Raw genomic sequence first — 21,204 nt, forward strand, 5'->3', positions numbered from 1 at the left:
TTAGTGTACCTTTGTTTACGTGTCAAACGGCCGATAAAGCTGATCTCCTTACTTCGCATAGTTGTCCACCAATTTGCTATCGCAATCGATGTTTCGCCTTTCTGGCGAAACTGCGACACTTTCTTTTTTCAATGTCACGACGACAGTTCACAGAATTCAGTTCAGCGAGGCGAAATGTCAGCTTTTGCGACAGCGCACAGGTTTGCACAGCACCCGCAAACAAATGCTACTTACTTTTTATTGGCCCGGACATCTAGGTACATTTGTAATAGTAGATTTTCAGTTTCTCGGTTTACTTCTGTTATACAAACTACTCAGAAAACATTTTCGCGGTCCTTGCAAAAAGTTCGTCTGCTATAGCTTTTACGAGTGGATGAACACAACGTTTATTATTCCAAAGCTGGCTCAATGGTCTTTCTTTTTTTCCTCTTTATTTTTTTTCGTTTCCTTGTTTACGAACCAAAAGTAATCTTCAGCGGCTACAGTTTGGCAAGGGATCTTCTGGGTCCCGACGGCTCCACGTCGACTGCAACGGCCTCTATCTCAACGGAGGCTTCCTGTGTGGAGAGAATATGAAAAGCTTAAAATATGCATGAAGCTTCTACACCGAACCAGTCCCTAAACATAGGCTGATACTTTTCGCCTTTATAAACAATGCTCGCCATGCAAGTCGCGGAAGCCAGCGAATAAATTAAGTGACGCCAGTTACTCCTTTTTGAAGCAGTTCCTGCACGTATTAAAAGCATGCAAGCACGGACAAACGAACGGCCACTGGAATCATGGCAGTGACAAAAAAGAAAAAAAAAGTGGAAGTAAGAAAGACACGACGCAAACGTATGTAAAGCCAGGTCAGGTCACGCAGATACGCTGAGAGTCGGGTCATAGGAACGCACGCGAAGTGAAACGGAAGCCAGAATTAGGTGATGCAACAAGAGCACAGGATGGAACTAGTAAGCCACTTAAACACAGTCAGCTACACTCACTTCCGCTGTTCTGGATTGAAACCAGCTGCGAAAGGCTGCATGATTCGCTTTTTTTTTTTGTGAGCATGACGAGAATTTAGGATTTAGGTCAGCTCTTTTCCAGCAGCCTCGTGGTTATGCAAGCTCATCTTGACTGATAAACAGAGTGAAAGTGGACGTGGGCTTTGACGATAAATGAACGTGGCACGAAATAAAAGTAACGAGAAATAAATCTAACAAGCACTTGTTCCAGCCGTTTCTTCTTTAAAGGGACGCTAAAGAGAAAATTTGGTCGAGCTGTGTTAGTAAATTACCCTTTTACATCACAACATCACGACTCGCGAGGAGACTGTAAGCCTGAAAAGACGCTAAAACAAATAGATCGACTGTTACCTATTTATTTTTTATCTTTATGCATCGTTTTTTTAGACCATACAGAATTTTTAAAAATTGCATGTGCCAGAAAGCGTAATTCTAGTCATTGAGCTGGAATACTCATAGACGGGCATTACTTCCATGCGAAATTGAAACGCATATAATCGACTAATCAACCAAAATAATCCAATCATCTTTTAGTTAATTACTTCGCGACACATATTGCGATTTACGAGCTGCAGCCGAGAGTTGGCAAGGCCATGTATCCACTTGGAGCAAATTTTCAGGATGGCACCAGTTTCTAGAGATTCATTCCCAAAGTGTGCAACGAAGAACGTGGGCGTTGCAGTTACTTTTGTGCTTCAGTGCTAAAAACGACAGTCCGTTAAATAGATATAGTGCTTTCTTTAACGCGAGTTTCACGGCGCAAATCTCGAATTCGTTCCAAGTGAATGCGCCTTGCAAGCTTACTGGCTACTAACAGAGTTAGATGTGGTAGTTGGTTGCTGGCTTGATCGAACATGGTTATATAACGGCTCGTTTTGACTACAGGACACAGTATGAATGCACACAGGACAGTCGCCAAACTTCAATTCCTAAACTGCAATATATGCATTAAAATAATTAAGGTAGAAGTTAATTAGTCCAATTTAGTTTATTAGTCTATTCCGATTTCTTCTGCGAGTAATGTGGGCCGCTTCGAGTAACCCACCTCCGGGACTACAATTATGCTATCCACAAGAGGCGATGTTTAAAAATTATGTATGGTCTAAAAAAACCACCCGGCATAGCCTACATTAAATTTTAAAGGAGCCAAAAACGTAACAATGGCTAGTTTCGAAACGTTTTACCTAAGCAATAATGGCCCAAATAGAGGCGGGAAGAGGGGGAGGGGAGGAATGATTTGAAAGCCGCGACGTTACGCGGTGGCACCGACAATGGCGTTCCGGCGCAAATTTAGTTGACTTTCAACTCGATTTTCTACTCAATCAAACAATTACCCTGAAATTCGAGCCAAATAGTTCCACGATTGACGGCTTAAAGTTAGCGAACGCAAAGGTGAAAATAATCTTAAGCCTATAGTATAGGGCAAAAACTAGGACTCAACGGTCTGTTACTACTAACCGCCGATGCACACAGCAACAAAAAATTAGTGGCATTTCCACCCGAATTGCGAAGCATTGATAGCAATAAACAGCAAAGTATTAGGCAATTACACGAAGTGAGGCTCGTAGTTTCATCGGCCATATAAATTGCAGTAAATAGTCACTAACTAAATTAACAACAATATGGTGACACACCCGCGTACACCAGCGGTTGCTTAGTGGTTACGGTGTTGGGCTGCTAAGCACGAGTTCGCGGGATGGAAGCCCGGCTACGGCGGCCGCATTTCGACCGCACCGACTGCTATTCCCCTTCGCTCCTTCGCGTGTATTATACGAAGTGGTGTCGAACAGGAAGGGCTGGGGGGAGGGGGTGTCCTTGTGGTTGCTGCCGACGTCGCTATACTACTATACAATGCCACATGACATTCTCCCCTATCCCGGCCACGGCGGCCGCATGTCGATGGGGGCGAAATGCGAAAACACCCGCTTACATAGATTTAGGTGAACGTTAAAGAACCCCAGGTGGTGCCAATTTCCCGAGTCCCCCACTACGGCGTGCCTCATAATCAGGATCGCGGTTTTGGAACGTAAAACCCCATAATTTAATTTTTTAAAACACACCCGCATAAGAAAACACGAGCAGATACGAGTCGATGGCCGCGAACACTCGATGTCGCCGCGTCGACGGCTGGCAGCGGCGAGCAAACGCTACGTGCTGCGTCTCCTTTCAACGCGTACGCAAAAAATTGAGAACGCGCGACCTCGCACACTATCCTATAGGCACACGGGAAGGCAGTACCACATGAATCCAGCAGCCATCTCGGCTCGCCTATGCTTTGCACCCGCCGCAGATGGCCTCAAGGCGTGAGGGCCACGTGTGCGTCGAGCCGCGCCATGCGCTGCCACGGCCGGGTTAGAGGATACGCGCGCTCACCTGCTTGCACACCCTTTCTAGCACGCGCTTACCTTCTCCCCTCCGCCCCTTGCGCGCGCTTCACGGAGGAAGGTTTCCTTCCTCCGTGGCGCGCTTGAACATGTGACCTCCATATTATGGCGCGCGAGTTGAGTTATGGAGTTTTAAGTGCCAAAACCACTTTCTGATTATGAGGCACGCCGTAGTGGAGGACTCCGGAAATTTCGACCACCCGGGGTTCTTTATAGCGTGCGCCTAAATCTAAGTACACGGGTGTTTTCTCATTTCACATCCCTGGAAATGCGGCCGCCGTGGCCGGGATTCTATCCCGCGACCTCGTGCTCAGCAGCCCAACACCGTAGCCACTGAGGAACCGCGGCGGGTTGGAGGCGCGCGGATACGGCGAGCATCAAGCCACCTCTCTTCTGGACTCACAATCGCCCACTTTCCCTCGCACTCGCAGCATGCGGCGCGCTTTCTCATAGCACTTAGGACTTATACGGAGCATCACGGCGACGACGAAAATTTTGCCTGGAGTGTCCATGTAATCCATACGACAAAGGTAAAAATAAGCTTGGTGGACGCGCCAGCATTATACTTGTTGCGCAGCCATATCCAGCTCACCGCGTGCATTTCTGTGTGTTCGCCCGCGTCGGTCCGCGTCCGATGTCATCAACAGCCGTAAGAAAAGCCGGTTTTTTTGTCACGTGCGCAATAGAGACCTTTAGTCTCTCCGCTATCCCGGTAAACGGGACCGGTTTGGGCGGACTGCCGGATTTGCGGGGGCGTAAACGTGAGCGGCCGGACCGGTGCAGCCGCCTGGTAGCGAAGAGTTCAACCAGACAAACACAGAGCTAAAACTGCAGTAACCCACTATATCCTGCTTCGCTACCGGTGCAAATTTTCAGCAGCGGCGTAATTGTGAACACGATTACGCCACTGTCGAAAGTTTACACCAGCAGCTAAGCAGCATATAGTAATTAGCTTTGTGTTTGTGCGGTTGAGCTTTGCGCCACCAGCTGGCGCCACCAATCTGGCCGCCCACGTTTACGCCCCCGCTAAACCGGCAAACCGCCCGCGCTTGCCGGAATACCGGACACGCTAAAAGTCTATTAAAGAGTTCTTCAGGAGTTGAAACGTCGATAAAGGGGTAAAACTGCGGCGAAGCGGTCAGGTTTTCGACGTGGAAGATGAACGGCGAGAGCCAGCCGTCAAGCGTGCTAAGGGAAAGTTTGCCTGCGACATAGGGGCACACGAATGTCCACATCAAAGTGTGACGATAGCAATGCCGAAGGGCCCTTTTCCATCGACGTGAAGGTGAACGCGGAAAGGCATTGTACTTTAAGAATTAAACCGACATCGATGCGCAGATGCGCGAATATACTAGCGTGTAATTGTCGCGCCTACGCACGTGGCTCTGCAACTCCTGTGAATGTTTATGCTACAATAACCGAGCGACGTGAATCGTAACTGCAATTTCAAGTAAAAACGTGGATCACTGTCGGGTGGTTACACAGAGGAACCTACCGGAATGTGAAAAAATAAATGTCGGCAATCGTTTGGGTTGCATATGTCCTCAACATTATTATTAACTCCTTCAAGGCCGCTTCCTTTCTTTTCCATAATGTGCGTAGGGCAAGCATGCCGCGGGATACTTTGAGCTGCGACAAGTGAGATAGCTTTTGCAGGCACACTATCTTGAGTGCGAACAAGTGCGCGTTTGACATTATGTGCAACGACGTGTCTGACACGTGTGGGCAAAGGTATAAGAAGCCGTTTTGCCCTGTGCGGCGTCATCAGTGTAGCACAGACTCTAGGACGTCAGCACTAAAGTTACGAATAAAGCAAAGGAAAACGAAAGTGCAAGAAAATAATCGCTGTGGGTGGGGATCGAACGCACGTTGTAATTAAACAGCAATTAACTTCCCTAGGGCTTTCCCAGGCTTCTTCCATTTTTCTTTTGTTTGTGTTTGGGCTACATTTTCTTGGCCACTGCGTATGTACACACACACATTATTGGCTAATCGCACAGACTAGGTGGATGCCAGGGTGACGTAAAGAGATAGGGAGAAAAGGCTAAATGGAGGGCAGGGAGGTTGACGAGGACTGAGCCCTGTTGACTACACCCTGCACTGGGGGAAGGAGTGGGAAATATAAGCCAAGAGTTGACGTCAACTGGAGTCGCTGAGAGGTATTGGAATTCCCAGCATTGTCAGACAGCACTCCGTCTTCTTGCCTTCAGGAATCGCAGCAGCACTTTCACGGCCTTCTGCAGCTGGGATGTGCAAGACCGTGGTGATAGAATTCTGCCCAACGAGAAAGGTCTTCCAACTAGCTGGTTCAGAGTAGTGCATAGTGCAAGCCTTTCATTTTCGAAGGATGACTCTTGTGCAGTGTCCTTACCTAATTATCAGCCTGAAAAGGTACACCAAATGCCTTCTAATCGGTGCTTGTCGGTGGCAACTTTGACATATGCCTTCTATGGTGCGAGCCCTGCAGGTTTCCACATCATCAATGTCAATGTAGATGTTTATGTCCACAGAACCCCCAGATATGTAATTACCAGAGTTGCCCCCTCCGAGTCTGCCGATCTAGGCCTGTCGCCGAGTCGAGTAGCAGTTGTCAGTGGAAGCCAATACTGGGATTGTGGAGGATAATGCTAATGGTCCCATTTACCGGGCCCAGATTCTCATGAATGCTTCCACACTTCAGCGTCTTTCACCGGCAAGACAGCACCCCTTTTACATCTGCTATAAGGTGTGCAGTGCATTTTCTGTTCTGTGTCGTCGTATGTGTGATGGCTCCCAACAAATTCATACACCAAGACTTTAAATTATTGCGGTTCAGAATTCCGCAACTATATACAGTACATGCAGCAAACAAAGAACCTGAACAGGAGACTTGTCTAGGCTGACACATTTATTGGAACTTGACAGTGAAGAACAATAGGTGAGCACCAAGAGCACTGGTTAGTCAATTTGTTGTTCCCAAGTTGTTAGTAAACAACAGCATATTAACAATGTGTAAATGCTTGTCTGTATTTTATTCCAAAAAGAAAGGATTTCTCCCAGTCAAAAAATATGTCTGTAACAATGGCAGTGTCAAATGACAACTTTGGGCTTATGTGGTGACCAATATGGAGAGTCCTTAATGGCAGTCCACAGCAATACATTCAATCTCCACAGAAGCATTCTGCAGAAAGAGCAAAGAAAGAAAATATACAAATAGGCAAAGCATGTGCCTAAATAGTACAGGAACTTTAGAAAGCTTGACATCACTGAAAATCCAAGTGCCAACAATGATTGAAAATGCCAACGATCCCAAACATCGCCAATGAAATGTACTGGCAATAGCTGAGCAAAGAGCTTCCTACAAAACATTACTAGATAGGCCATGGGTGCTCCATTTGTTAAGCTTACCATGGGAATAGTACATAGATATATCTAATGTTCGTCCAAGTAGCTTCGGGCATTCTTGTGGGCACTCATTAAGCTTTATCTTTCTAAACTGCACAGCAAATATAGTTTTCTAAACAGAGACAGGCAACAAGTTTCTATGCACATGCATAATCATTATCAATTGTCGCACTTAAAATGCAATACCTTAGACTCGTGTTAAGGCCTGTACATTTTTTTACGATTTTGACTAGGTGCTGCCCTTACGCAGGACTGGGCCATTTGGACCAATTTTTCCTACTACTAGTATTGGGAACTGGCATGCTTTCCCACACAACACCTTCCTCGATTTGTTCAATATGGTGAGCTACTCTTCCTGCTTCGGCCACTGACGTAGTCACTTTTCGTCAAAGCCAAAGTTACGGCCGGCTGCTTGTTTGCTGTTCTCCTCAATGTATGTGACAACCTTCAGGTTAATTAGAGTGTTGCACACCATTAAACACTTCCTGTCCTTTCTAGACTCCCGGCAACTGACAGGTGAGCCGAAGGAGCTGCCTGAGCTGGCTGTGAAAACTAACGGCACAAAGAAAAGATGGCGCTGGTAACTTGCATGCTGCAGCAAGAAACACAGAGGAGCCGGTTATGGCCACGCCCCAGATGTCAGAAAAAGCTCCGCACTTGCCATCTAGTAGTGTTGCAGAAAGGTATACTGCACGTGAAAATTCATTCGTGCTATATGCACACATCAGAGCATCGGACGCGACTGCTTCTTGGTTGGATTGCCCCGCACACCCTATTTTGGGCTGCCAAGTTGTGAGTGCAGCTCCTACACGGTGCGGCCCTTAGTCGAGATTGGATGGCATTTTGCCAAAAATAAACACTTTGCAAGGCCACAATGTCCTTTGAAGCCATAAGAATGAAGTTTAGGCAAATCCATGTACACTGGCTGTCATTCCCATACCCACTGAATCATCATACTTGCAGCTCCCATAGGCTCCAGCACCACAGTTCCCTCTAGTAACTTTTGTAGAAAACTCTCAGAGGTAGCTGTTGTCCAAATTGACATCTTTCTCGGTATGATACAAGGCATTGTGCCACATTGCTTAGATGTCAGGAACACTTTCAAAGGCATGCAAGGCCACAATGAAGGGATGTTTAGTATGAATGCCGACACATCTTATTCACACGCTGAATGAAGCGTAATGGTCAGGTGAACTTGCTTGCCAGAGCCACCGCCATAACGTTTTTCTCACCAGTACACCTGCAGCAGCCCCAGAGCTGTGCCTACATCTGCATATAGCTGAGGTGTGCATGAGAGAGGTGGGTGTAGGATGAAAGTTTAAGAGAACCGCTTGTTGGGAAAGTTGGTATCTATCCACTATAACTATCTTAAGGTGCAAAATACCACACATCACTCTGTCCCATTGTGTTCTTTTGTGAGCTGCGTGGTTTCTGGTGCATTAAAATAGTTATAACGAAGGAGGAAAGTAATGTGTTCTGGTTGGTTTTTTAATCTATGTGAAGACAAGCTGCAAACGATAAGGGTTCTCTACCAAGATAACTACCAAGATACAAGAAAAAGTAGTGGGTGCATTAGTCAGCCTTCCGTAGCCTTATCTTTGAAGAAAATGGGCTTGGTGAACAGAGGTGAGCAATGGTGTTAATGTCACCCACGACCACGAGGCAATGTTTTAGGAGTAAAAAGTGCTTTTATTCAAATCGAGCATGCGCGCATGAATTCTGCAGTGGCATCCCATCCACTGCAGAAAAAGTGCAAGTGCCCTGGGCATAAAACACTTTTGAGCCAAGACACTGCACAATGCTTCTGATTAGCTTTAATCTACAGTGAAGCAATTGACTGAAAGACACCAACATGCAAAATACCCGATACATGTGAACAGGGCATGCATTAAAATGAGGATAGGTCACAACAATTTCACCATCACTTGTAAATCCACTACTTACAATATACTGTTATTTCTGGGCTATAGTCTGCCTCCTGCCCGATGTCTACAGGAGCAAATTTGGCATAAAATTTTTTTTTAGGTAGCCCACACCAATTGTAAACGTCACGGGGACTAATTTCCCCTAAGAATAAGGTTTTCTAAATTATCCACAACCATTATACAACAGGTAGGTATTAACTTCTCGTCAAGCTGTAGTACCCTGGGTCCTTTATTACACTGCATATTATTAGACCTTATTAGGTGATTACAGTAAGAAAGTGCCAGGCACAGTCAGGCCAAATCTTTTTTTTATGCCTACAATCTTAAGAAATCGCATTGTGCACTTTTCTCTAGTTCTACACCTATTGGTAGTTGGCACCCGACTAAATTTCTACATTTCAACATGTATAGGCCACAGATTACAGTCCCAAAAATACACAAGGTCCCCAAGTAATGCCCAGAATTTGTGGGCCAAATGCTTCACCCACTCAGTTTCAGAGAACACCATTCCTCCCTTTCCTCTGATGATCTGATTATGAAGCACGCCATAGTGGGGGAACTCCGGAAATTTTCATTACCTGGGGTACTTTATTGAGCACCTAAATCTAAGTAGACGGGTTTTCTCGCATTTCACCCCCATCAAAACGTGGCCGCCGTGGCCGTGATTCGATCCCGCGACCTCGTGCTTAGCAGCCGAACACCATGGCCACTAAGCAACCACAGCGGGTCAAAGTTCAGGGAGCCTGTTTATTATCCCACAGATACAATGCAAAACCAAATCTGGTTAAAATGAACAGTTTGATAATCATAACTTTCACACTGCTTATGTAGGCTTGCAACTGATCAATTTCTTGATGTCATGCACTGCTATGCTTGAGAGAGGAGAGTACAATGGAAAGAGCAACATTATAGTACAAAGACAGAAAATAATATGAATGTGTTTGCACAAACACACACACTTTAAAGGAGCAATGGTAGAGATCAAAGAAACACTGCAATCGGCATGTAGGAGGTTCTTTTTTTTCAAGGTCCAATCGGCCACAATATGAAAAAGACGCTTAAAATCAAATGAAGCTGTGCACAGATGTGTTGCGCAGTGTTTCTAGTATGCCCGTCGATTGCATGAGGTTGCAGTTGTCAATTCTGAGCGCACAGTGAGCACATAAACATGCCTTGAACAACAGAATCTTCCGCTAAGTGAGAAGTGCGTGCTGTCATTCAATTTCTGCATGCTGAGGGGTGCAATGCAGCCAAAATTCATCGACGAATGAGTAATGTGTACGGTACAACTTTCATGATGACTGCAAAGTGCGGCAATGGTGCAGGAACTGTAAAGCAGGGCACACAGATGTTCACGATGCAGGCAGGCAGGGAAGGAAGCAAGTGCCAACTGATGATCTCATTCAGCGAGTGGCCAAGGCAATTCAAGAAAATCATCGGTTCATAATTTCTGTGTTGAGTGATTCGTTTCTCGAAATTTCACGATCAGCTCTGTATACTATTGTGAGTGAGAGACTCCAGTACCGCAAACTCTGTGCGAGATGGGTTCCCAAGATGCTGGCTGACCATTCCAAAACACAGTGAATGGGCACAGCCTTAACATTTCTCCAGCACTACCATGATGAAGGAGAAACTTTATTTGACAGGAAGACATTTTAAGGAGGGATGGTCGGAGCCCTTCCAGGGCCCCACGGGCCTCTGCCGCCTGCCTGACCTGGCTAATTAAGGACTTTTGTACTGCCGAGTCGGAACGGGCAAGCTGTGCCTCCCACTGCTCCATTGTGCTATCACTATTTGGCATATAAGGGCGCTTAGTGCACTCCTAGGTTACATGCATTAGGGTGGGTATGCCACCCCATGAAGGGCAGTTGGCGCTACAGCGAGTGAGATACATGGCGTTTAGCAATTTTAGATGGGAAATACCCCAGCCTGTATTTTGCGCCAATCAGCGGCCTCTTCCCCGCTAAGTTGTGGGTGAGGTGGCGGGTATACTTTGCAGACTCCGTGCAGATGAGCAAAGATGAGTTTGGCATTTATATTGACGGTATTTTGTGAGGGATAGTGCCAGTGGTTGGGATTAGAAGAGGATGCCGTCGCTCGGTTGGTACACCCTCGAGCTAAAGCATTAGCCTGTTCGTTCCCTTGTACACCCGCGTGTCCCGGGCACCAGAGTAGGCGATGACGGAGGTTGAAAGATTTGTGAATTATCACAAAACTAGCCACAGTCACGTGCCCCTTGAGAAACATGCAACATGTCTCCCGGGAGTCCGTGGCAACAACAGAGTACCCTTGCGAACGCTCCGCACGAACAAGGGTGATCGCACTGCTAACATTTCAGCCGCAGTGGGGAATCCCGCCGCAGCCGATGCGGCTATTTACTGTGCCTGTGGTGCAGTTACAAGCAATTATTCTAACTGGTAGACCCAACACTCACATTTCCTTTTTAAGTCAGCTTCTCACATTCACATTTCTTTTTTAAAACAGAAGAAGATAAAGTTTAGTCATAGTGGCACTTGATTCATCAATTAACCGATTGATTGGGTTTAGTGTGCCAAGGTAATGGAGTGTCACAAATTAGTTTTAAGCCATCAGATGTTCTTTAATGTGCACCTGAACCTAAGTACTACACACTTTGTCAGGAAAGTTCCAGGACTGTATTTTATTCTTGTTCTCTGGTATTCAAGTTCAAGAAATGTGTGCTTATGAGTTACTGTGTATATACTCAGAGTAAGCATAGCTTCGATATGTTTTCTATAGGTTTCTGTGTAAACATATAAGATAACGTAGCTGTGTTTGGGATCTTGATGTAGGGCTGGTTGTTGCACTAAATTGAACATTACACGAGCGATACGACGCACACAGTTTCTGAGCAGAGAGATAAGATTAACTTCTCTATTAGACTTGGGAAAACCCCTAGTGAGACATAGAACATGATTTAGCGAGTAGTACATGGTGGCAAAGCTTTATCAAGAAGCCGTGTCATTCAATGGGAAGCATCATGAAGGTATGGAAGCAATCCAAACTGCTAGGACTAATGTGCGGAAAATCATCCCAGATGCAGCTTTTTCTGCTTGCTTCTATGGCCTCCAGAAACAGTGGCAGCTGCATGTAGATAGCCTCGGTGACTTTGGCAAGACCTAGAGCCATTAGTATTTGTAAGTTGAAAAAACGAATTTTGGAACTTCCCTTTTGGAACTTGGAACTTCCCTGAAGAAGATTGATTGTAAACATTTTTGTATTTCACCCCCATCGAAATGCAGCTGCCATGGCCAGGAACTTAATCTGCAACCTCATGTTCAGCAGCAGAATGCCATAGAGTCACTCAGCAACTGTGGCAGGTCAACACTTGATTATCTGTACTTAATGAACAAAAATGAGCAGTAGAGTGTAAACAAGTCAGGCATACAAGGTCGGATCCACAGGTAATGGAAAAGAAAGGATATTTTAGTTTGTTGTCAGCCTCCTTTCACCATGGCCTTTGCCGCACAGAAGAGCACATTCCTTTCTTTCTTTTGTGTGTGTCTCTCTCTCCCCCCCTCTCTCTCTCTGTGCGTGTGTGCACGTGCGTGTGTGCGTGCGTGTGTGTGTGCGTGCGTGCACGTGAGAGAGAGGGAGAGAGAGAAGGTCCTCAGCATGAGTCTCAAGAATTGCAGAACCAAGTCATCAGTAATTGCTGGGTATAGACTTCTTGGCATGAATGACATATTCCCTGCAAGCCACCTAAGCTTGAACATACCAATATGATCTACAAGATACTGTGTTCGAATGACAGCAAAAATTTCAGTCTGTTATTCTAATACTAACAGATAACCTCTACAGTTAGCTTTGTAGCCCAATTCAGTGCTTCATGCTTAACTGTAGACAAGTCAACTAACCATGTACGCATGAATATTGACATGTGAAAAGCAGACTCACCAGAGGAAGCTTTGCCACTTGAAATGCAGCACGAGCTGGCTGTTTCTCAGTGAAAACTGAGGGGGAAACAAAGGCATACGAACGAGTCACTCATGTGCAACACTTATCAGTTTTAATTTCAATTTTAGAATAGTATTCCTAACTAAGTATTACTAGCAGCCTCACTGGAAGTGTGACGAGAAAGATTGAACAGTTGTTCCTCGTAATCAATCACATATCAAAATGTTGCTGCAAATAACATGTGTACCAATGTCTTCGGAGCGGCTCCTCTATGTACTCACCATGTTATAAATATTTTCTGACATGGCAGTTTGTACGCTATTGCAAACATTCTTTTCTGGTGCACACTCCAACAGCAAAGCAGCGGCACAATTCCATTTGCCCTTGGCTCACCACAAAGTGAATCGCTGAAGCGCTCATTGAAGGTGTCTAAACAGTGCGGACTAAAGTTCACAAATATATTGACTAGAGTAACCTCTCTTTAGGATGGGCAACTCTGCCTTCATATAAGCTAGGAAAAGGTGCTTTACTTTAGCCGATCTCCTCTCTGGCGTATAGGAACATCAGTACAATGACTGAGAGTGACAAAAACGATAACTGCCGATTGTGCAGCAGTTTACACCATAGGGACAACCCTTAACAGCTTTTCTAAAGCACTTTCTGCCACACTGGGCAATGTAGCTCATCCTGAGATGGAAGGTAACTGAGCATATATTGCCTGTCACTAAAAGCTCCTTTTTGTACCGAGCAGCCGCTTTACCAATTCGCCAATGTTTTGCAGCCATCTGTATCGCGTTTCGCAGCCCCATCAAAAAAGCCTCTACCGAGATGTGTCAAGTCAAACGCCACATGACTTGAATTTCATTGGTTTTGTGGGAGGAAGTTCATAAACTCATCATTTTATTCAAACTTCTTGGGCATTGGAAAGTTTTTTGCATAGGAAAATATTCATATTTTTAAGCAACCAAGCTGTCCAATCACAGAGGACAGCATGAGAGTGTAATAACATCACAATATGGATTCTTTTTTCTCACTCCAGCAGAGGAACCTTCAACTTTCAGGTACAGTGCTTCGTGAGAGCAGAAATACTGTCCAACTTCTGTTTAAAACACACAATTCTACTATTGAACAGGGCGCATCTGTTGATGTTTCAGACATATGACTTGTATATTAAAGTCTGTCGGAAACACTACATCATACACAAAGCACAAGCAAACCTTTTGTAGTATTTTCTTCATTACAAAATCCTTAAAACCAAATGAAGCATTGATTCCACTGTGCTAATACTGTTACGGACTTCGAAGGTAAAATGGTTTACAGTTATGGTAGCGACTCTTCACGCTTGTCATATACTCATCAGCGCTAGTCACACTGACTAGCACAACTGAATATTATGGAAATGTATGAATAATAAAAGTAACTTCATGCTCAGCAGTAAAGACAACAAGAACCCTTGCACTCACATTCAGAGTAGACCTTGTTCATTTCCTGGAAGTCATTCATGTTCCCAAGGTAGACTGTGCACTTCGCAACTGGAAAAAACAAGCTATGTCATGTAGCATGCGCATTCAACAACGAACCGGTGTCTCAGCTTACCACATTTCAAAGACATGCGGCCAGCCTCCAGGACTTTAGTCAAGTTTACGAGTGCCTGAAAATGAGAAACACTATATTTGTAGACTGTCTTCTAGTCTTAGTTAGAGTTGCCAGGTTAGAGTTGCCAGACCAGACAATCTTTATTTGCACTAAACTGCACGAAAACAGTGAATCTTCCTTACTATGGGTGCCCCTTTTGTAGAACGAAAATGTGAGGTCTCAAGGTCAACTTTAACAAAATTTCACTTTGGATGAATTAGCTATAAATGAGTAGCATACACTATCGAAGCAATATTGTCAAAGCTGTAGAGATGGTAATTGTCGAATTTTCTTATTAACAGCCTTTAAATAGCACCTAAGTGGACAGTGCATGCACATGGTGATTAGTGGATATGGCCCAAATTCCAGACCATGGCCTCGGAGATTTTCAGTTACAGGCAGTTCCTAATATCGGAGGTCATGCCAAGGAGCCACACTGGCTCTCAACGTTCCGGGTTTTACGTCACTTCTGATAAGCAATAATGGCGGCTTTTTGTATTTTTTGCTTTTTTTTCAGTTTCAACATCAAAATATTATTTTTTGCTAGCTCTTCATGACTCATTCACTCCTATTTGAAGCGTGAAATTTTGCACCGATGCTCCTCTATATTTGCGCTATATGAAATCAGGCTTTCGCACTGTCCAATATTTTGTTGGTGTTGGCATCTGATGTCCCGTAGAAACACAAGTGTTATAAGAGACACTATATAGGGTGAGGGAAGGGCTACACATTCATTTAGGCCACCTGTTGTTTCTAAGCACCTGAAACATTGCCAACATTAACAGTGGTATGGCTAAATTCTGAATGGTAGCTGTTTCCCTAATTTAATTTTGCAACAACTCCTTCTCGTGGTTTGCTGCTATAACTTGTTGGTGCAGTTGTTGTTATGGTAACCTTAGGCTTTGCTCAAAGGCGGGCAGGGCGTCATTTTCTGCTGTTAACGATGGCAGCAAGTTAATGCTTCGGTAATTATTTATCTTTTGTCTTTTCCCCCGAACTGTCTTTATACAATGTATGCAATTAGGTCAACTTGCCCTTCTCGTTCGCTGTATTATAGCTGTATGTTTTACGAGTTGTACACAGGTCATTGTTTATGGAAATCACTTTTTGGTTTTATAACCTAAGAGTTGGCCACTGCTGCTCCTTTAAGATAATTTTTACTACCATGGTAGTGCTCAGAATAGCACACACAGATATACATCTTTTAGTAGAGACAATTTTAGATTAAAAGATATATCCTTGCACTAGAACAGTTTATGGCTATGGTTAATGGTTTATGATTGTTCCAACTGTGGAAGAGACATTTATACAAACCCTATTCAGTTCACTGAAGTAAGTTTGGAGGCTGAGATGAGAAACTGAAGAAGACATTAAGATTTTTAAAATTAATTGTATTGCTTTCACATAGACGCCGAAAGATTCCATAACAGTTGCTGCTGTGGGTGCCATTTCAAAATCTAGCGCTTATTTAACAAAGCAAGCTAGAAAACCACTCGCCTGCCTCGTCTCAGCTGAAATTCCACCCGAGACCAGCTTCCCAGTACTTGGGTCCACGCCAAGCTGCCCAGACACATACATGGTATCACCGGCTCTGATGGCTTGGCTGCAGGAATGTTGCAATATTCTTACCATCAACACAAGTTAACGCTCTTGTCAATGAATCAACGAGGAAATTCAAAAGTCTGCAAAACAACAGGTTCACATCACACCAACGGCATCACATGACAACCTTTCGCATGTCCGGTAAAAAACGCATAATCTACACTAAATTTCTGCATTGCTAAAAAGTACGCACAAGTTAGCAAATTTAAAGAGGTATTCATAAGTTCAATTGGGCTCATGTAGGTGGCAAGTTTTGTGGACAGCTGCTAGTTTCTTATGATAACAGAATTACAATGTTGTACATGATCTTAGTTTTAACTGTGAAGGCATGCTGAAAGGATGTCAATAAAAATTGTTGACAAATAACACACATCTCACACAAGCTCGGCTGACGTAAATCGGTAACTGATCTGTTAAATTTACAGCCCCGATAACAAAGAGTGAAAAAAAAACTGTGGCGCCAAGTTTTCTTTTAACTACGAGCAATATATTCGGACCTCAATGACACGTTTAATTCCACAGCATTTAAGTGGCGGTACAAGAGACAACCTAGCGCGACGGAAGAAAGCAGCATAGAACTGCTGTTCCTGTAATGTCTGCAATATCAACGGTGCAATGGTGTCTGCTCTTGAATTTGACGGCATCGTTTAAGTGGTTTATAAATTTCGACGAACAAACTACCCCGAGATCTTGCGCGAACTGCATCAACTGTTTACGCCCAAACAAACAACTCGACAAAACGATTTCGAAGTGTCGCATACTGCGAGGCAGATGCAACAATTGCTGCACTTCGTTCGGCTATCGAAAAGCTCACCTGTACGGTCCCAGGGCTTTGGGAGCATGCTCCGATGTTATGACTTCACGCGTTACTTTCGACATATTTCTGACCAAGGCGGTTGGGCGAAGCTGCCGCGACACAAACGTAGCCAACATGCACCCCGCGACCGGTTGTATCTTTCGACGTGTCCTTCCTTGTAGAGAAGGGCGTTGCAAGCGGCTCTCGATAATCGCCGCCTCGACAAGACGAAGGCCTTGTTGTGGCCTTGTCGCACAGGCACTTCTTCGGTCTCGAGATAACAGCTGATCAAGGTTCTCGCGTGGCCGGGAAGAGTTCTCGGTGTAGACGACAGTCTTTGTACGTTTGCTGTATTGGTATTGGCTCCGGCGACTGCTCTATTGTAAACAAGCAGCGCGTGACCACTGATGTCGCTGTTGTCGAAATACCACAAGTTTCAGTTTCGGTTTCGTTAACTGAGCGCGAGAAGCGAGGTTGTACTTGGTACATTTGTGTTTTAGTGGCTTTTGTACAGACATAGGAAGACTACGGTTTTGTCACTGTATGACGGTAGTCTCGTGGAAAAGGCATGGAAGTACCGTTGTAATTGCCTGGTTTTTAAAGAAAAGAATTGGCGGTGGCTTAGCTCGGCTATGCCAGGATATACGTAGCGAAAGCTAAGGCATAGCATGGTTCGCCTTGGTTAATCTTGATTGCAAGTCTAGGTTAGTCTGGTTGTCTAGCTATGTTGCGGCGTTTAGCCAGTCATTCGGCGCGCTGTTCGTCTGTTTCCTGGGCGATTCGTTTCCTCTTCATCTCGTTCCGATGTCGATTCCAGGCCTCCTCCTCCTTATCAGAATTGTCGCCGTCCATACTGCCGCCTCAACTGTGGTCGCGGCGCACGCGAGCTCTCCTTTTCAATCCTCCGACATGTTATCAGGCATGTGACGCAGCTGGCGAAGCGAACGGAGGTGAGCGCAACGACAAGGAACGCGGTGTGACGCCGTACATAACGGCGATGGCTGGAAAGGCGCGGCGCTGCGCAGCGGCGGAACACCTGTGGCTCGGTGCTACTAGTGGCGCATGCGCAGTAGTGACTAGGGAGCGAGAGAGAGAAAGAGAAATATCCGCGGCGAGGCGTGCGTTGGTACGTCATGTGCCTCCTCGGAGCACCGCCGCGGCGAAATCGCAAGTTCGTGGAACATCCGCGGCGAAGCGCGCGTTGTGACGTCATGTGCCTCCTCGGAGCACCGCCACCGTGAAATCGCAAGTTCACGGCCAGTAAAGCTTTCGCTTTAAAAGTGCAAATTCGCCTTCGCTTAATGGGGACACAAGCTGCTGCCGCGGCGGAGCAAACGTACACTTGTGTCGCTTGCTGCCGGCAGCTGCAGAAAGCAGCCGGCCAGGAAGGGTTGCCGCGTGTTGCACGCTCCTGGAACACGTAGCAGCTCTCCCTGAAACGCTACTTTCTGCAGCTGCCGGCAGGTAGCGAAACAAGTTTATGCTTGCACCGTCACCGGTAGCAGCTTGTATTCCCATAAGCGAAGCCAAATTTTCACTTGTTTTTTAAAAACCAGTCAATGAACTGTGGTAAGTGTAACACTGAACGACGTGGACTCCAAAATGCGATCCTTCGGCTAAATTTCAGCAAGAACAGTGCAGCGTTAAACGCAAAACCTTTTCTTTTTTTGATCGCGCTAAGCGAAATGTACAGCGAAATATATATATATATATATATATATATATATATATATATATATATATATATATATATATATATATATATAGAGAGAGAGAGAGAGAGAGAGAGAGAGAGAGAGAGAGATTATAAACTCAGCCTGGAAGTAGCAACTGTAGAAAAATATGAAATGATATTTTCATGCACGCGGCAGTTTACGTCACGGGATATCCCATAACAATCTCTCAACCAGTCGATCTCACCCAAATTACCATTGTGAGTATACCGTACCAAGTGACGCAGCCAGGGGGAGTGGGGACGGACACCGGGCACGTGCAAAATTTCTCTGTAGTACCACGTTGCCGCTTGCACACCTCACGTACATGACCCTTCCCGAAAAAGAAAAACAATTCCTGGCTACACCCCTGACCTTACCTGAATGGACTAGCAGACTTCCAGACATCCGGGCTAGTGACGACTTCTTTCGTGACTTTTCCCATTCCTAATTAGATCCGTGCGCGTAGTCACTGCGGTGTGGAAGCTGAATGTCGCCCAGATGGCAGCAAGTGGCCGTGTGCATGTCCTGTATAGCAGACACTGCTGCCTTGGTGAAAAGATTACAGTGCGGATAATTTTCTTCTCTTTGCTTCTCTGCGGATACGAGCGGCTGGACTCAGCGGCGATAGCGTTCTTTTACAGCCCGTCATAAAACGTCGCCTTCCAGAGGGAACAGCCGACAGCTTTCGCGTGACTTCGCCTGTCCACTTGCAGACGAAACGTTCGTCTGTCTGAAGAAATTATATTTCTGAAGAAATAAAAGAAAATATATAGAATACTCGAGTGCATGCATGCATTCGTGAACGTGCACATGCATTGAGCGCGCCCCACCGGACTCAGATGCCTCGCAAACAGCTGCAAAATAATCAGTAGCGAGTTCACTCACTTAGTTCAGAGGCGAAAGGCTGTATTCAACACAGCTGGCAGGAGAAATGCAGGCGCGTATATGGTATCGAAATATATCACCGCGGCAGAAAAACATGTTCTGGCCACCTGCCTCCTTGATTTTATTCGTAATAACGACAGGATTCATGTGTACCCAATAAATTACACGGGACACTTTTGGTCGCGATCGAGCCCGATCGGGATAGAACTGCTCGATTGCGGTTTGCTTCCTTTGTGTAAGCTGCGGAAGAGTGCAATCGCAATCGATGTATCCGAACCCGATCGCGCTTGATCCCGATCGAAAGTGCCCCGTGGGACTGGGGTATAGTTAAACGGTATTAGGTGTTATAGTTAAAAGATATAGTTAAAAGACTGGGTATATAAATTGTTTAGAGAATAGAAACATATAGGAAAAATGACAGGACTTTGCTGACGTTTCATCCCTCGAAACGTACGTCAGTAAATTCCTGTTGTTTTCCCTACATGCTTCGATTCTCTAAATTAAATATACATATTAACAAATTAACATTTCCTTAGAAAGTTCCTTTCCAGGGTTTTGAGAAATGTGCACTGAAGATCTACCTACGTGAAACGCACTGCACGACGGAGAAGCAAGATGAAAGGATAATTGGCCTTTTCATGGTAGCATGAATTAAGCTTCGCAGGAAGTCATTCATGGCCCGTGTTCACAAAAGAGTTGTTACGCTAGAATAGTTCGTAACCAATCCTGATGCTAGAGGGCGACGGCTACTGGCAAAGAGCACTTGCGAAGTTGCGAACTAAATCCTTCGCAAATTTGGCCTCTGGTCGGGGATCGAGCCCGGGACCAACAACTTTAGGAGGCGGTCGCTCAACCAGTCGATCTAACCAGGAGGGCAGCAGATTGCAGAATGAAGCCGAACATATACGCCACTACCGATGACACTAAATACGGAATATGAACATATGTTTGCGAAACAGCTATTACAGAAAAATGGATTGTCTGCTGTGTACTATTACCACTAATTCAAGAGGGCTCGATTCCCAAACCACCCCAATGCGCCGTTTAGACACAGCGGTTTCGTTTCCAAGTCCACCTGCATTTGTAATAGCGGCTCGATTCAGGCACCGAAATTCGAACACGGAGCGTGCTCAGAAACTGCGTAGGTTTCCTTTTGGTGCGTCAGAGTAGCGCCACTATTCCGCAAGCCGCCTGCAAACAATGTAAATGTGCAATTCCTCGCGTCATTCAGCCGCTTCGTATTTAGCTTCCTTACTTTTACACGCAGAAGGAGTGTTGGACGCGACAGAGCTATTTGTTAAAGACGCGCACTCACGTCTTCTAGTTTTCGCGAGCCGTGCTGCATATATGCATGCCTAACAAGAAACGGCTAACCTACGAAAGCTTAGCAGTATACACGGAGCAGTATATGTGACGCTTTGCATATAAATTGGAAAGGCTCAAGGACGTTTCCACTATGTACCTCACACGTGCGCAGTATTCTTGGCGACCGATAGATAATAAGGCACGCAAGCGTAAAATCGAGGCTCATAACCATAACGAGCGGTTAACTTGTACACCTAAAATAAAAAGGAAGCAAAAAAAAGCGAGAACGGATCTCAAGCGTATACGGGGAGCGGTTTTCCCGATTAACTTCGGAGCCCAAGATGGCGTATGGTGGCGCCATCTCAAGCTCCCTACTGCTAGTCTATACCGCAACTAGTAGAAACCATCTACAGTCATTAGACGCCACTCTTCCAAGAAATGCGTAACAAGCGTCTCTTCCTGTTCGTTCTAAGTCATGCTGTTAGTAAGAGTCAACGTGCGGCTACTTCCGATTACAGGATTTGTAAATATAAGTTGTGTGAAACCTGAATTGGGACGAAGTGGGGAGGGGGTCAAGAAAGGAAAATCATCCACCCGGCACGAAGCTAAAATGGAAGCCCAATACGGGTTTCTCAGACAGCAAACGCAGCAAGG

General features: G+C 45.4%; 1 protein-coding gene across 3 annotated transcripts; it reads right to left on the reverse strand.

Moving 5' to 3' along the window:
- Positions 1-244: 244 nt before the first annotated feature.
- On the reverse strand, positions 245-18,933 carry LOC139060848 (rutC family protein HP_0944-like). 3 transcript variants are annotated; one of them, XM_070540090.1, is made up of 6 exons: positions 18,738-18,933; positions 15,745-15,850; positions 14,209-14,263; positions 14,076-14,144; positions 12,613-12,668; positions 245-557 (listed from the first exon to the last, which is right to left on the reverse strand). In XM_070540090.1, exons 1-6 carry the CDS (start codon positions 18,800-18,802, stop codon positions 480-482), a joined length of 429 nt encoding a protein of 142 aa, XP_070396191.1. In that variant the 5' UTR covers positions 18,803-18,933; the 3' UTR covers positions 245-479. The 3 variants fall into 3 exon arrangements, with proteins under 3 accessions (XP_070396191.1, XP_070396189.1, XP_070396190.1); XM_070540088.1 differs by lacking the exon at positions 18,738-18,933 and adding an exon at positions 16,664-17,027 and having other exon boundaries at positions 439-557; XM_070540089.1 differs by lacking the exons at positions 245-557; positions 18,738-18,933 and adding exons at positions 6,381-6,548; positions 16,664-17,022.
- Positions 18,934-21,204: the final 2,271 nt, after the last annotated feature.

Source organism: Dermacentor albipictus, chromosome 6, assembly GCF_038994185.2.
Source record: "Dermacentor albipictus isolate Rhodes 1998 colony chromosome 6, USDA_Dalb.pri_finalv2, whole genome shotgun sequence".
NCBI classification, from domain to species: Eukaryota; Metazoa; Arthropoda; class Arachnida; order Ixodida; family Ixodidae; genus Dermacentor; species Dermacentor albipictus.